The 16579-nt window shown below is 37.3% G+C and overlaps 1 protein-coding gene across 1 annotated transcript in view; it reads right to left on the bottom strand.

The window, feature by feature from the left end:
* KIF13B (kinesin family member 13B) overlaps positions 1-16579 on the bottom strand; it is a 267948-nt gene that overhangs the window by 168753 nt on the left and 82616 nt on the right. Inside the window, exons 4-6 of the mRNA XM_075556442.1 lie at positions 7610-7670; positions 5657-5749; positions 4288-4468 (exon numbers count right to left, since the gene is read on the bottom strand). Of these exons, the coding sequence (XP_075412557.1) occupies positions 4288-4468; positions 5657-5749; positions 7610-7670 (335 nt within the window). The remainder of the gene's footprint in view (positions 1-4287; positions 4469-5656; positions 5750-7609; positions 7671-16579) is intronic.

Here is a 16579-nt window from a genome sequence, read left to right as displayed (position 1 = left end):
TCACCACCAGTCACAATGATTTATATAATATGTATATATGTCATATACACAGACATATATACACACACGTGTGTGTTCTTTAACAGACTTTGAGCACCGTAAGATCAAGAACAATGTCTTATGAATTTTTAGATCTGCAGTTCTCAACAAAATTCTTGGCATATACAAGTCACTCAATGACCAAATTTGGCCTCAAATGGGAAAGGGGGAGAATAAGATGATGAAGAGGTCTCTAATATACACAGTCTATGCAAAGTGGAGAGATAATGCCAGTGACCAAATAAAGGAAGGGAAAGGAAGAAATAATGACAAATATATATATAAATGAGAAACTGAAACCAGATTGTATCTGTATTCTCCACAAAATCAAGTAGAGACAATGATGATGAGAAAAAGGAAGAACACTTATAGAATAATTTTTCATGTAATCAGCAAAGTTAGAAAGGGAGAGAATGATTTCTAAATCCAGTATACTCACAACCATTAAGCCGATGCTAACTCATAATGACCCTATAATAGAACAGGGTAAAACTGCCCCTCTGAGTTTCCAAGACTGTATCTCCTTGTGGTAGTTACATAATCTGTTGTCAATTTGAGACTTAAATGTGAAGGAGTGAAGTTTAGCCTGTCAATCAGGTTGCAGCTTGATGACCTCATTTGGAAGTGCTAAAGAGATAGACAGAGACTCATTCCCTGTGAGACAAAAAGCCACATGGAGCTACACTACTGTAGCCAGAGCCCTGGGAGCTATAGAAGCCGCGTGGAGACCCCTGCCAGCACTGGCATGCTTCTAACTGAATCCACAAAACTTTCCACCCACTGGCCTGTGATCTTCCTGCACTTGGCATATTGCATAGCTGTATGAGTCTAAAGAGAAATTTATAGACATAAGGGCTAATATTAGACTTATGGACTTGATCTAGACTGGGCTGGGATGTTTTCTCAATATTCAATTGCTCTTGTATATAAAGCTCTTTCTTATACACATATGGATGTCTCTGGCTTTGTTTCGCTAGTCAACCCAGACTAACACATTTCTTAAGGGAGTAGAAAGCCCTTTCTCCCAAGGAGTCACTGATCATTTCAAACTGCTGACTTAGCAGTTAGCAGCCCAATGCATAACCAAATGACACCATGGTTCCCTCCAGTATCCTAGTTATGTCTTAATGTTGTCTTATAATTTGGAATCTTACAGTATTGTAGAAACAACTGAAGTTTTATTTATTATATAGTTGTAGATGAAGTTGACACTGAGCAAATATGTGAATCAGTTCTGACTCTAAGCTCTACTGCATTAAAATTCTTCCTTTCATTTTCCTCTTTTCCCAAAGATAAGATGTACTGTACTTATTATCTCCTGAGTGACAAAACGTAACTACATTGTTATACTGAATTATAAAATTAATAATTGAATAAAAAGATTAAGTTCTCTCTAATAGTTCTTGGCTAAAAAAAAAAAAGATCACCTTAAACAGTTTTCCATTTATTTTCAAGGAATCTTAATAGGAGAGCTAACAATAGCAATAGCTCAGATTTTTGTACACTTACGAGAGGACTTGAGAAAGTTCATGGGAAAATGGAATTCAAAGCTAATGGAATTTTGAAGCCCCTGAACTTTTTGAAGCCCGTTGTATTCCAGTGTGCTACATCCTCAAGCATATTGTCTCAGTCTGCCTTCACAACAATTCTCTGAGATATCATGTAACATTATTATTTCCCTCTGAAACTTAAGCATAAGGAACTTGCTCAAAAGGTAAAAAGCAACTCAAATCAAGTACATAGCCACAGAAATCAAAACAGCCTGGTACTGGTATAAAGATAGTCACACAGACCAATGGAACAGAATAAAAAACTCAGAAATAATTCTATCTACTTTACAGATAACTGAACTTAGACAAAGGGCCAAAAATCATTAAATAGGACAGAGATAGTCTCTTCAACAAATGGTACTGGCAATATTGGATCTCCATCTGCCTCAAAATGAAACAGGTCCCATACCACATCTCATGCACAAAACAAACTAAAGATGGATCCAAGGGCTAAATCCCAGAGTTATAACGATCATCAGTGAAAATATATGAACAAACTTAAGGGCCTTAGTGAAGGGTATAGACATAAATCAAATAAAACAAAAGAAGTATATGTACTAGAAGACAAAATATATGACTGGGATCTACTAAAAATAAAGCATGTTAAGTATATTAAAAGACATATCCAAAGGGCAAAACAGAACTTACGGTTTCGGAACAAAAATATTTAGCAAGGTCATAAACAGACTGGGGATTAATCTCTAAAATCTGAAGACAATTGCAATACCACAATAAGAAAAAGTAACCTAATTAAAAAGTGGGCAAAGGACATGAACAGACAGTTCACCAAAAATAACATCCAAATGGCTAAGAAACATGAAAATATAATCACGATCATTAGCCATCCAGGAGATGCTAACCAAAACAACGATGAGTTATCACCTTACACCAACAATGGCAGCACAATTTAAAAATAGGAAAATAACCAATGCTGGAGAGGGTGCAAAGAGATTGAGCTCTCATACAATGCTAGTAGGTCTGTAAATAAATACAACCATTGTGGAAAAGGCCACCTTAAACAACTGGAAGCAGGAATTCCATCTAAGCCAGCAATATTTCTGTTGGCATATACCTTAGGGAGAAAGACAGGGCTTTCTTCTCCCATAAACAGTCACAATCTCGGAAAACCCATAGGGACAGTTCTATCCTGTCTTACATGGTTGCTAGCAGTCAGCATCAATTCAATGGCAGTGAGTAAATGTGTGAGGAATTTTAAAGAAGAGCCCATAAGTTAAACAGACATACACATGTCCATGTTCATCACAGTACTGTTCACAATAGCAAGAAGTTGGAAACAGCCAACTGCCCATAAGGAGAAGAGTAGATGAAGAAACTATGATACATATACATAATGGCATACTATGTATGCATCGCTACCAAAAAAAAATGTGGATGGACCTGGAGAATATTATGTTGAGTGAGGTTAAGTCAATCACAAACAAACAAAGACTGTATGAGACCACTACCTACTATGCAGATAAAAACCAAGATAAAAACTTGCATACCAAAGAGAGCAAATTTTGGAGGAAAGAGTAAGTGAGGGATGGATCTCAAAGAAAATGATGGTTTTTACAGAAGTAAAGGTACTCCCTCCTGCCTCCCCTGACCAAATTTTTAAAAAAGGACTTTTAGGTAGAGGGGGCAAAAATACAATGGCAAAATAGTAAGATGTGACTACCTAAGTCATAATCTACTTTCTTTTGGATTCCTTTTATTCCCTATTTTAACCTCCATGCATACTATCCTCCAAATTCTCATTTTACCTTTATTGTGAGCTTTCAGTGCCTTGAAGTATCTGGCATGTAATAATCACTCAATAAATGACTGTTAATTCAAATTATTTATGAAATGGCTAAAGATTATTCTTTATCAAAGAAATAAATGCCAACTAGGACTTGAGAAGTCTCTTCTTGAGAGTCATTATGATTCAGTCTCTAAAATTATCTTTCCTTGGTCATCTTCTTCATCCAAATACAACCATTCTCTTGTTGTCTTCAATGGTTTTTATAAGTGTCAGTTCACTTGTTTCTTTAACTTCTGTAATATTTAAATATCCATATGCCAGTCTCCTATGGTTATTATCCCTGCTTCTTTGTCAACATCAATGCACTTTCACAAAATCTGAACTCACAGAACCCCTCATCTTCCTCATTGGGTTAATTAATGACTGAAGATTCAAACAGCCTTTCTGAAAGCTTTCCAATACTCCTACTGAGCTATCTTCTCTTTCAAAGGCTAAGTCATGAAATTTGTGGATGTGTATTTTCTGGAAAATTGTTAAATGGACTATGCTAAAGTTGTTTTCATATCCTGCTTGTGTCTCACCCACCACCCACCCCTTGTTTCAAAGCCTACAAACAAGCACCTAAATTCTACCTAAAATTTCTTGGGTCAAAAACAAGAAAAAACAAACAACTAATTGTGTAAGGCAACCCATTACTCTGATATTAAATAACTTCCTTTCCATTACATACTTGTACTTTTTGTTTGTAGCTCTGGAACGAAACATGAGACAGGCGGTACAACACAAATACAGGCTGCTCAGCCACTCTCAGGGCCCTAAGCTTCTCTCTCTTCTGAGCTTTAATTTCAAAAGCCCAGAGAATAATTAGATTCAATATAAAAGATTCACTTAAATCAATTAGATAAATTGGTTCTGGTCTATAATGTTAATACATTAAGTTTCAAAATATTTTACCCTTTGGGATCAAGAAGGTCTCTAACTTTTTCATTATAAATTTCCATGTAGGAAACTTCTACTTTAAAACTCTGCTCTTCATTTTCCTCTTTCTGAGTTCGTTCAAAGAGGCCACTGCAAAGTCTTGGGATTAATCCAGGTTGGTCACCTGTGCCCATCATGGTATAAGATTTTCCAGATCCTAAAATATGAAAATTATAGTTATTATTAACTCCCTGAAAGTTTAAGCACATAACTACACATTCCTTGCTGATAATAAATCAGTAGCAATTAATGAAATATTCAAAATACAGTTAACAAGTATTCACAACTTGCTATTTACCAGGCCTTTTAAAAGTAGTCAAACATTAATTCATTGTAATGACTCTAAACAAAAAGGCTTTAATTATCCACAATGTCACTGGTTGATAAAAATCATTAATGTGCTCAGCTGCTAATCAAAAGGTTGGAGATTCAAATTCATCCTGACTCTCCTTAGAAGAAAGCCCTGACAATTTTATTCTGAAAAATTAGGCCTTAGTTTAATAAGGCATTTAAAGCAATAAATTCAAAAAATTAACTGACATGTAAAATCCCCATACCTAATTAATACTAAAATGTTTCTTTAAAAGAGAGAAGAAATATAAACCCTTGGAAATCTTTGAAGAATGATTGTATTCTGATACCTATAAAGTTGCATGAGTCAGAATCAACTTGATAGTGATTCTCCTCCTCCTTGCACAGATAAGGATATTGAGATGCAAGCAGGTTAAGTCATTTGTTCTAGTTTCATAGCTAGACAGTGTCAAAAAAGGGCAGAAACTAGAATGTGCTAGTGCTAAAGTCCATGATCTATAACCATGATGCAATATTGTCTTTAGAAAATACCATAAGCATCTACATGAAAAAGCTTGATATACTCTTAAAAAGTATCTAATTGACATTAAAAATTTTTCTTTTAACCACAAAATTACAGAAGTCAAAATGTTCCTTCTCCATGACAACTATTAAGATGCTAATAAATATGTTCCTTTTAGTATTTTTTCAGTTGTGATCTTTACTCTTAAATGAAACATATATTGGGTAGGGTGAGTAATATGTTCAATAGTCATAACTCTGTAATGCATAGGAAGGGGAAAAAATAAAAAGGCTTATCAATGTCTTCTGAAAATGTTACATTAAAAAAGGGAACCTAATCCTAATTTTAATATACGTATCTTTAAAACTTATTGTCTAATTCCATCTCACCTGTAATGACTTTCTAAAAATCAAAATAAAAAATCTGTATCATTTAATTCAGAAAACATGATTTCATTTATCTTCATTGAAAGTAATTTATAAAAAATAAGTAAGTTATTGGCTTATGTTATTCTACTTAATTAAACATTACCAGTCTGTCCATAGGCAAAGATACAAGCATTGTAGCCATCAAAAGCATTCTGAAGGATATTCTCCCCAAGGCAGTTAAAAACATCATCTTGACCTAAAAATCATAGATGGAAGAAAGGAAGGCAAGAGAGAGACAAAAGAAAATATACTTTTAGCCAAAATTACATATAATTTTATGAGGAACTCATACAACTCCTATCACAATCCATACATACACATACATCAATTGTATAAAGCACATCTGTACATCATTTGCCCTAATCATTTTCAAAGCATTTGCTCTCCACTTAAGCCCTTTGCATCAGGTCCTCTTTTTTCGCCCTCCTCCCCGCTCCTTCCTTCCTCATGAGCCCTTGATAATTTATAAATTATTATTTTGTCATATCTTGCCCTATCTGGCATCTACCTTCACCCCCTTTTCTGTGTCCATCCCCAAGAAGGAGGTCACATTAGGTCCTTGTAATGGGTTCCCCCTTTCCAACCCATTCACTCTCCCACAGTATCGCCCCTCACACCCCTGGTCCTGAAGGTATCATCCACCCTGGATTCCCTGTGCCTCCAGCTCCTATCTGCACCAGTGTACATCTTTTGCTCTATCCAGACTTGCAAGGTAGAATTCGGATCATGATAGTTGCGGGGAAGGAAACATTTAGGAACTGGAGGAAAGCTGTATTCTTCATCGGTGCTACATGGCACCCTGACTGACTCCTCCCCTAGACCCCTATGTAGGGGGATCTCCAGTGGCCGACAAATGGGCTTTGGGTCTCCACTCTGCATTTCTCCCTTCATTCACTATGGTAAGGTTTTTGCTTGTTTGTTTGTTTTTGATACCTTATACCTGATCGCTTTGACACCTCATGATCACACAGGCTGGTGTGCTTCTTCCATGTAGGATATGTTGCTTCTGAGCTAGATGACCACTTGTTCACCTTCAAGCCTTTAAGACCCCAGACACTATAGCCAGGCACCATCAGCTTTCTTCACCACATTTGCTTATGCACCCATTTGTCCTCGGCGATCGTATCTTGGAGGTGTGCAGCCAATGATATGATTTTTTGCTCTTTGATACCTGATAACTGATCCCTTCGGAACCATGTGATCACACAGGCTAGTGTGTTCTTCCATGTGGGTTTTGTTGCTTCTGAACTAGATGGCCGCTTGTTTATCTTCAAGCCTTTAAGACCCCAGACGCTATCTCTTTTGATAGCCGGGCACCATCAGCTTTCTTCACCACATTTACTTGTTCACCCCCTTTGGCTTCAGCAGTTGTGTCGCGAGGGTGAGCATCATAGAATGCCAATTTAACAAAAGAAAGTATTCATGCATTGAGGGAGTGCTTGAGTAGAGGCCCAAGGTCCTTCCGCCACCTTAATACTAAACCTATAAATACAGACACATAGATCTATTTCCCCATCCTCATATATATATTTGCATGTACATGTCTTTGTCTAGACCTATATAAGTTCCCTTTGCCTCCTAGCTCTTTCCTCTACTTCCCTTGACTTTCTTCCTGCCCCACTATCATGCTCTGTCCCCACCTGGGTTATAGCTATACCTCTTCTTTACGTTACCTTACCCTTGATCATTCCCTACCAGGCCTGCCACTCCTCCCTCACCACCAATTTGGATCCCATGTTGTTCCCTTGTCCCTGAGTTAGTTAACACCACTTCCTTACTCCCTACATCCCCCTATCCCACATAAAATCTTTTAAACTAAAAAATGTCCAATCAACTTCTGTATTCTATTCTATTAATCCACTAATCTAACTTTGTCATCTTACACCAAGAATAGCACACTGGGAGCTCCCATTTCCCAATCCATGTAAAACTGTAACAGCAAGGATTAAAGAAAGGTATCTCTAGTGTTTAAGGTTATAAAAATACATATTTTATGGAAAAAATTACAATGCTTCTTCTATATTATCAGTAGTTAATAGATACAGCCCTCAATTACCTGCATATTTTTCTCTGACAGATTCATCCATAGACCAGAAACAGTGGTCATAAGCAAACACCTGTTGAAAAATCAAAATAACCATATATTAATAAAGTCTTAATATTATGAATAATGCTATTATTATAACAATGTCCTAACATTGAGAGAAATGTTCATAAGAGTGAAATAAAACAAAATTTACTGTCATACAATGGTGGGTAGTAAAGTGATTTATGCGAGCAATCACTGTAGCCAAGTAAGTGTTCTATACAGGATTAAGATCCTTATTTTATATGAAAAACTACTCATAAATGGAAAGAAGAGATTATATAATAAGATGTTTAATATGATGACTATAATTAGTGATAGGAGCCTCTGAGGCATAGTGGGTTATGCATTGGGCTGCTAACCACTGGGTCAGCATTTAGAAACCACCATGCACTTCAAAGGAGAAAGAGGAAGCTTGCTACTCCCTTAAGGAGTTATAATCTCTGGGGAGCTAAAAATGATGAGTACAAGATTAAAGAAAATGTTCTAAAACTGATTGTGATGATTGAAGAAATATTCTTGATGTGATTGAACTATTGAATTGTATGGTATGTGAATTATATGCCAATAAAATTGTTGGCCACACACATACACACGAGTTAGTCTCAGAAACTCATGGGGATAGTTCTACCTTGTCCTATAGGGTCTCATTCTGAGTTGGAACTAACTTCATGGCTATGAGTCAATTAGTGATATTTGCCTGATTATTTTGTTTATGTGTAATCTATTTATTATTATGATGTCGTTTTGGTGTTGTTCATTGTCATTGAGTAAATTCCAATTCATGGTGGTCCCCTGTGTACAGAGTAGAACAACTTCATAGGGCTTTCAAGGCTATGGCTGCTATCCAAGGAGCCTCTAGGTAGGTCTGAACCTCTAACCTTTAGGTAAAGAGTAGAGCACGTAGCCACTGGCACCACACAGGGATGCCTTGGTTTACTTTTATATTTAGAGAGAGAGCATTTTTTAAAAAGAAAAAAAAAGTAAGATACTCGGTACAGCAATGTTGAAAACATATTGTTTCAATAAATCATAACTTATCTATACATATAGTAATGTGCATTTTTAAGTGGGTAGAAAACTCAATAAGAAAAGATGCATATTAATGAAAAAATTATGCAGGTCTAGAGTATGAGCCTTTATTTGCACCTTAGAAAGTAAGAAGAATATACATTTAAAATGTTGATAGTGGTTAATGTTATTAGTGGGATACTACAATGACTTCTATTTTAATCTTCTACATCATCACCACTTTCTAAAACATGTACATACTTCTTTTACAAGCTATGAAAAGTATTTCACACATCGCGTTTTTAAATTTTTTTTAATTTTTGAGTTTTAACTATTTAGTGCTGTTGGATAAGCATTAGTACTATTAACCACAAGGTCAACAGTTCAAGCCCACCAGCCACTTCATGGGAGAAAGATGAAGCTATCTGCTCTTGTAAAGATTTACAGCCTCAGAACCCCTTTATAGGGTCAATATGAATTAGACTCGACACTTGTGGGTTTGGGTTGTGTTTTTATTTTTTCAGTTGATGCTTTATAATTTTATAATATTTGTTTTTCCATGGATGACACTACTTTGTTTCTTATCTTTAAAGATTTTAAATCACCTTTAAATTATATTTTAATAGCTTTAAAATTCATCTGTTTCAAATTTCATCCAACTCTACAACTTTAGGCATTTGTTATGATGCTTTCTGATGAGTTTTTCTTCTGTGCTGCTGTATATTAGTGTGCAAGTCCATCTGAATTGAGAGCTTATTTTATGGTTTGTGAGCTTTCTTATTTCTCCCTCCCCCAAAGCCTCTGTTAGAGGAAAAGTTATGTTTCCAGTTACTAAAGTCTATAATTAGGTTTTCTAATGACAAAGTGGCTGAAACAATGGGCTCAAGCATAAGAAGACTTGTGAGGATGACAAAGAAATAGGCAGTGTTTGTTCTTTTATGCATAGGGAAGCTATGGATCAGAACCACCCGACAACAACAGTCCAGTATCTTCATTCCCTCCTATTGGCCACACACACACACACACACACACACACACACACACACACACACACACACACCGATCTCCATGACGGAAGAGTCCCATCTGAAATCATTTTCAAATAGGAGTTTGGCTCCAGCACTCAACCATTCACAAAAAATACCCTCTAATCTGCAAGAGTTGATTCTAATCACTTCAGAGCTGCATCTAGCCTCAAAGTTCGGTAAGTATGCTAATTTAACTCAAGCCACCGCTGGCCTCAGAAACTGTGTATTCTTGAGAATGATGACATGATTTTAGTATCTTAAGATATTTTCTCTGTCCCTACAATGAATTTGGAATTGAAAGAGGAATGTTTACGTGTGAACTCATAAGGCCGCCTGGCCTAGAATTCTAAAAGTTCACGTTTGAAAGAAAGGAAATTAGATTAAGATGGTAAATTAAGTATACATGCCTATATCCCCTCCCCACTTTAAATAAAGTTAGAACCACAGGAGGAGAGGGAAGACAGAAAAGACAAAAATAAGCGAGTGTTTGGAAGCAAGCATAGCTGAATCAAAAGCTGAGAAGATTCCTGAAAAATAGTTGTGATGAAATTGGTGGGATGGCAGGGAGGAGAGTTGATGAGTGGGCAGGTAGGTGGGTAGGGGTCTAAGAGGTGTTGGAAGAAGGAGAGTGCTACAAAGAAAAAGACCATTTATGTATGGGTCACACCAAGAGAAGACTGAGGGGGCCACCAACAGGGTGACTGGTTAAAAACTTTTAAAATGTGAATAATCATCTGAACACCATAGGCAGAGGGGAGTGAGTGTGGACCCTGGGCAAAAGATTCAAAGCAGAAGCACACTCAAGAAGAGACAGGAATCTTTGAGGCAGAAAATAATTCAGTTAGATTACATGGTATGTATCACTAAAGTTCAACAGTTTCTCAAAGTTAAACATATGTCTACCAAAAATGGTAGCTTAGTCTACTTAAAAGCATTATGCTCTGTGTTAGTCTGGGTACTTTAAAGAAACAAATTCACAAAAACACTCATGTATAAGAGAGAGTTTTATATAAGGCCAAGTGTGCATTCAAGAAAACATCCCAACCCAGTGCTGCCCAAGCCCCAAAGTCCAACATTAACCCATATGTTCAACACCAATATACAAAGTCCTCCTCCATCTCACAAAACAGATGCAATGATGCCGACTGCAGGGGGAAGCCGAGTCAGTGAATGTGTAAGCATCTCAGCGCTGGCAGAGGTCTCCAAATGGCTGCTCCAGCACCCAGGGCTGCATCAGGGTAGGTCCATGTGGCTTCTCCTTGGGGATGTCTCACAGGAAGTGAGCCTTGCCAGCTGAAGCAGGGAACTATTAAGGCAGCTGCACCCTGGTCTGACCATCAGAAAACAAGAGACCCAAGAACTAGAAAGGCCAGGCAATTATCCTTCTGTCCTTCAATTAACCCCACATGTGTTTATCGGTCAGGTTGGCACAATAAACTAGCTACCGGATGCTCTTTTAGGAAAAAAATTTAAGGGATGAGAATGACAATCAAAACCCAAAAAATTAAATAGGAACCTCAGGGAGTAGTGAGTTTACTTTAAAAGGGAAGGATCAACTCAGAAGAGAAGGAGAGTGGCTGTACCAATTAGAGAATGTAGCCAATGTCAATGAATTGTACATGTGGGAAAGGTTTTATTGGCATATGTTTTGCTGTGTATATTCTCAATAATAACTAACTAAACAAAAGCATGTTAAAAAATAGTATGAGGACCTCGTTACCATCAAGAAGACATGGAGCTAGTGTCTATCCTCTGGGGGTGGGGTCCCTGTGCTGAGAACCTTCAACTCCTAACTTGGGAGATAAACAGCTATAAAACTCTAGACAGTGCAAAATGGCAGAGAAAAAGCAGCAGCAGAATTAGCAAACTGACATGAGACGGTGCAATGGGCTTCCCAGACCATGGAGCAATTCGGCTACAGCAGGTTTGTTGACCAAAGAAATGAGAGAGCTGGGTATCTTCAGGCAGAAACCTTCTGACTAGAGTTTGGTACCTCTGGGAACTTTTCAGTGGAGCAAAAGAGCTTTGCACCTTTTCAAAATCAGAGGCCAGCAAGAGAGGCCTAGAGGCCCAGGGGCCAAGAAGAGTAGCTGTCTGCAGGCATAAGCAATGGAATGAAGCTGCCCTGTATCAGAAGTCATTCCTGATTTTGAATGTGTTGCTTCCTTAATTAACTCCACTGTTGTAAATATGGACTATAAACTTCATGTAGCCATTAAAGCAAATTCTTGAACTCACCCAAGAAGGAAAGGTCACAAGCATGACAGCTGTTGTTAAGAGCTGGTAAGAAGGTTAAAGAAAGGAGCCATGACTGACTTCCACCCTCAGAGGATTCAACTTTGGGTTGTTTTGATCTTGATTTTCTCTCCTTCTCCTTGTGACCGTAGAAAATATTAGATGTCCCCAGTATCACCTCACTTTGATATAGAATATGTATTTTATTTTAATTCAGAAATGTATAGACAAGGCAAAAAAAAGTGGCTCTAACTATCCACCACATCAGTAGTCTCATACTTAAAAGAACAGTAAAAAATATTACCCACTATCGGGCTAAACTGAAACATGTACATTGGTAGAGATAAGAGCTCTCAGCACATGGAATCCAGGACAGATAAACTCCCCAGTAACAGTAATGGGAGTAGGGATACCATGAGGGTGGGAGAAAAAGGGAAGAAAGGGAGAGATGTTGGCAATGATCAACATTTAATGCCATCCCTCCCCCAAAAGGGGATGAACAACAGAAATGTGGGTGAAATGAGACAGTGAATGGTGTAAGATATGAAAATAATAGTAATCTATAATGTACCAAAAGTTCATGAGGGAGGGTGGGTAAGGGTGGGGAAAGTGTAACTGATACCAAGGGTTTAAGTAGGAAGAAAAGGTTTTGAAAATGATGGTATCAACATATGTACAAATGTGCTTTACACAATTGATATATGGATTGTTCTAAGAACTGTAAGAACCCTAATAAAATGATTTATAAATATATATTAGTAATACATGATCATTAAAAATGTGAATAAATATAGAAGTTAAAAATAAAAGTTCTATTCCCTTTTAAGTAATTCAAAGGTATACATAAAAAGAAAGATCCCTAATGAAAAGAAATGCATGGGCAATATAAGGGCTAATAATAAGGTATTGATGTTTGATATTTCTAAATGTTTTATTCTTCATAATTTTTAGTAACAGATATATAAAAGACAAGGATAAACTTATAGTACAGGGCACATAAAATATTAAGACATAGTGATAACAATAAAAGGCAGAGATGAATGATATAGATCTGGAATTACCTGTAACCGCTTAAGTTAAGTTGGTAGCTACCTACCCTAGAATATTGTAAATATAAGCTGCTAAATTTAATATCCAAGGTAACTACTGAGGAAATACACTTGAAAGCATACCAGAAAATGGAAGGAAGAAGAAACCCAAAAGTCTCGCTACAAAAAATTTGCAGTACTACAGCAAAGCAAGTAGTAAATACTAAGAAATTAGCAAGTACTAAACAAAAAGTACTAGAAGACAAAGAGAAGGAAGGCTTGCAGTATGCAAAAGAAAAACTAAATAATGGCTAAAGTCACTTATCAGTAATTACAATGAATTTAAATGGATTATAAGCACCAATTAAAAGGAGAGAATGGTACATGAATAAAAATAACATGATGCTACTGTATATCATTTACAAGAGACATCTCTTAAACCTTAAGCACTAATAGGTTGAAAGTGAAAGACTGGTGGGGGAGGAGAAGAATTCCATGCAAATCATAATCAAAAGGGAGTTGGAGTGGTAATCTTGATACCAACATGGACTCTAAGATAAAATATGTCACAGGAGATAAAGATGAACATTATATAGCCATAAAACCAAACTCACTGCAATCGAATCAATTCTGACTTATCATGACCCTATAGGACACAGAAGAACTGCGTATGTGGTTTCATCTTGATTTTTGGGGGGGGAGGGGGCAGCCAGGGGGGCCCTTATCATTATGTAAGAGCCCTGATGGCATGGTTATGCATTGGGCTGCTAACCTCAAGGTAAGCAGTTCGAAACCACTAGCTGCTCCACAGAAATAAAATTGGACTTTCTACTTCCATTAAGAATTACAGGTTTTATAATCATAAATATATGCACCAAACTTCGTGGCACTGAAATATATAAAGCAAACACTGACAGACTTGAAGAGAGAAAGAGAACTATTGTAATAGTTGGAGACTTCAGTGCATCACTTTCAATATTGGACAGAACATCTAGAAAAAGGTCAACAGAGAAAGAGAAGACCCAATCACAGCATAAATAAACTAGACTTAGAAAACATATATATTATATTCCACCAAAAAAAAACAGCACATAGATCGACTGAGAGCACATAGATTATTTTCCAGGATAGAACACACACTAGGTGGTCATATAGCAAGTCTTGATAAATTTTCACAGGTTAAAAAAGAAATCAAAGAATTTTCTCAGGCCCTAAAAGAGTGAAGCTAGACATGAAGAAATAAAACTTAAAATCACAAACACATGGAAATTAATTGATGCGCTATTAAACTACAAATGGGTCACAGAAAAATATTGAAAGCAAAATGACAAATTTTTTACAGTCTAAAAAATGAAGCACAACACACCAATACTTCTGGGCTGCAGCAACAGTATTCAGACAGAAACTTAGGGTAAAAAACTTAGTGCCTAATTTATGGAGGTCTAGACAAAGACATGTACATGCAAATATACATAGGAGGATGGGGAAATAGATCGATGTGTCTATATTTATAGGTTAAGTATTAAGGTGGCGGAAAGACCTTGGGCCTCTACTCAAACACACCCTCAATGCATGAATACTTTCTTTTATTAAATTGGAACTCTATGATGCTCACTCTCCCGACACAACGGCTGGAGCCAAAGTGGGTGAACAAGTAAATGTGGTGAAGAAAGCTGATGGTGCCCGGCTATCAAAAGAGATAGTGACTGGGGTCTTAAAGGCTTGAAGATAAACAAGCGGCCATCTAGCTCAGAAGCAACAAAGTCCACATGGAAGAACACACCAGCCTGTGTGATCGCGTGGTCCCAAAGGGATCAGTTAGCCTGTGTGATCGCGTGGTCCCAAAGGGATCAGTTATCAGGCATCAAAGAACAAAAAATCATATCATAGACTGCACACCTCCATGATAGGATCGCTGAAGACAAATGGGTGCATAAGCAAATGTGGTGAAGAAAGCTGATGGTGCCCGGCTATCAAAAGAGATAGTGTCTGGGGTCTTAAAGGCTTAAAGGTGAACAAGCGGCCATCTAGCTCAGAAGCAAAAGAGCCCATATGGAAGAAGCACACCGGCCAGTGCAATCACGAGGTGCCAAAGGGACCAGGTATAAAGACATCATGCAAAAAAAAAAAGATATATATGTGTGTGTGTGTATATATATATATATATATATATATATATATACCATATTGAATGAAGGGGGACGTGCAGAGTGGAGACCCAAGGCCCAAGTGTCGGCCAATGGAGATCCCCTCACAGAGAGGTTCAGGAGAGGGGATGGGTCAATGAGGGTGCAAGGTAGTACCGATGAAGAACACAGCTTTCCCCCGGGTCCTGGATGCTTCCTCCCCCAACTACCATGATCCGAATTCTACCTTGCAGGGCTGGATAGGGCAGAAGTTGTACACTGGTGCATATGGGGGCTGGAGGCACAGGGAATCCAGGGTGGATGATACCTTCAGGACCAGGGGTGTGAGGGGCGATGCTGGGAGAGTGGAGGGCGAGTGGGTTGGAAAGGGGGAACTGATTACAGGGGTCCACGTGTGACCTCCTGACTGGGAGATGGACAGCAGAGAAGGGGGGGAGGGAGACTCTGGATAGGGCAAGATATGACAAAATAACTATGTATAAATTAACAAGGGCACATTGGGAGGGGGGAACAGGGAGGGAGGGGGAAAAAAAGAGGACCTGATGCAAAGGGCTTAAGTGGAGAGCAAATGCTTTGAGAATGATTGGGGCGGGGAATGTATAGATGTGCTTTATACAATTGATGTATGTACATGTATGGATTGTAATAAGAGTTGTGTGAGTCCCTATAAAATGTAAAAAACAAAAAAAGAAAATGATTAGGGCAAAGAATGTACAGATGTGCTTTATACAATTGATGTATGTATATATATAGATTGTGATAAGAGTTGTATGAGCCCATAATAAAATGTTTTTTAAAAAAAACTTAGTGCCTATATGAAACAAGAATAAAGATCTCAAATTGGGAGCATAACTTAACAACTCCACAAACCAGGCCAAAACCTACCAGAAGAAAGCAAATAAAAAAGATCAGTGTGGAAATAAATAAAATTAAAAAGTTGTGAGAATCAATAAAACCAAAAGTTGGTTCTTTGAAAAGATTGATATGTTGTCAGAAATTTACCTAGTGTAACAAATAAAAGGAAGAAAGGTTAATAACCAAAATTTAAAATTAAAGAGCCAACATTACAACTGATCCAACAGAATTATGACATTATGAATAACTGTATGTCAACAAACTGGATAACCTAGATGAAATTTTAAAATTCTTAGAACCACACAGCCTACTCAAACTGGCTTAAGAGGAAATAGAAAGTCTCAATAGATCCATAACAAACCAAGAACTGAATGAATAATCAAAACGCCTCTAACCTAAACAAGTCCTGGGCCAGAAGACTTCACTGGGGAATTCTATAAAACATTTATGACAAGAATTGACACCGACATTGTTTAAACTCTTCTGAAAGAAAGAGAAAGTAGAAATACTCCCTAATTAATTCTATGAAGCAAATATTATCCTGATATCCAAACCACATAGGCCACCACATATTAAAAAAAGAAAGAAAACTACAAGCTATTATCTCTTTTAAATATAGATGAAAACACCCTCAAC

This window comes from Tenrec ecaudatus, chromosome 8, assembly GCF_050624435.1.
Source record: "Tenrec ecaudatus isolate mTenEca1 chromosome 8, mTenEca1.hap1, whole genome shotgun sequence".
NCBI classification, from domain to species: domain Eukaryota; kingdom Metazoa; phylum Chordata; class Mammalia; order Afrosoricida; family Tenrecidae; genus Tenrec; species Tenrec ecaudatus.
Note: the sequence above shows the minus strand (reverse complement) of the source record. Positions and strands in the feature narration are given on the sequence as shown.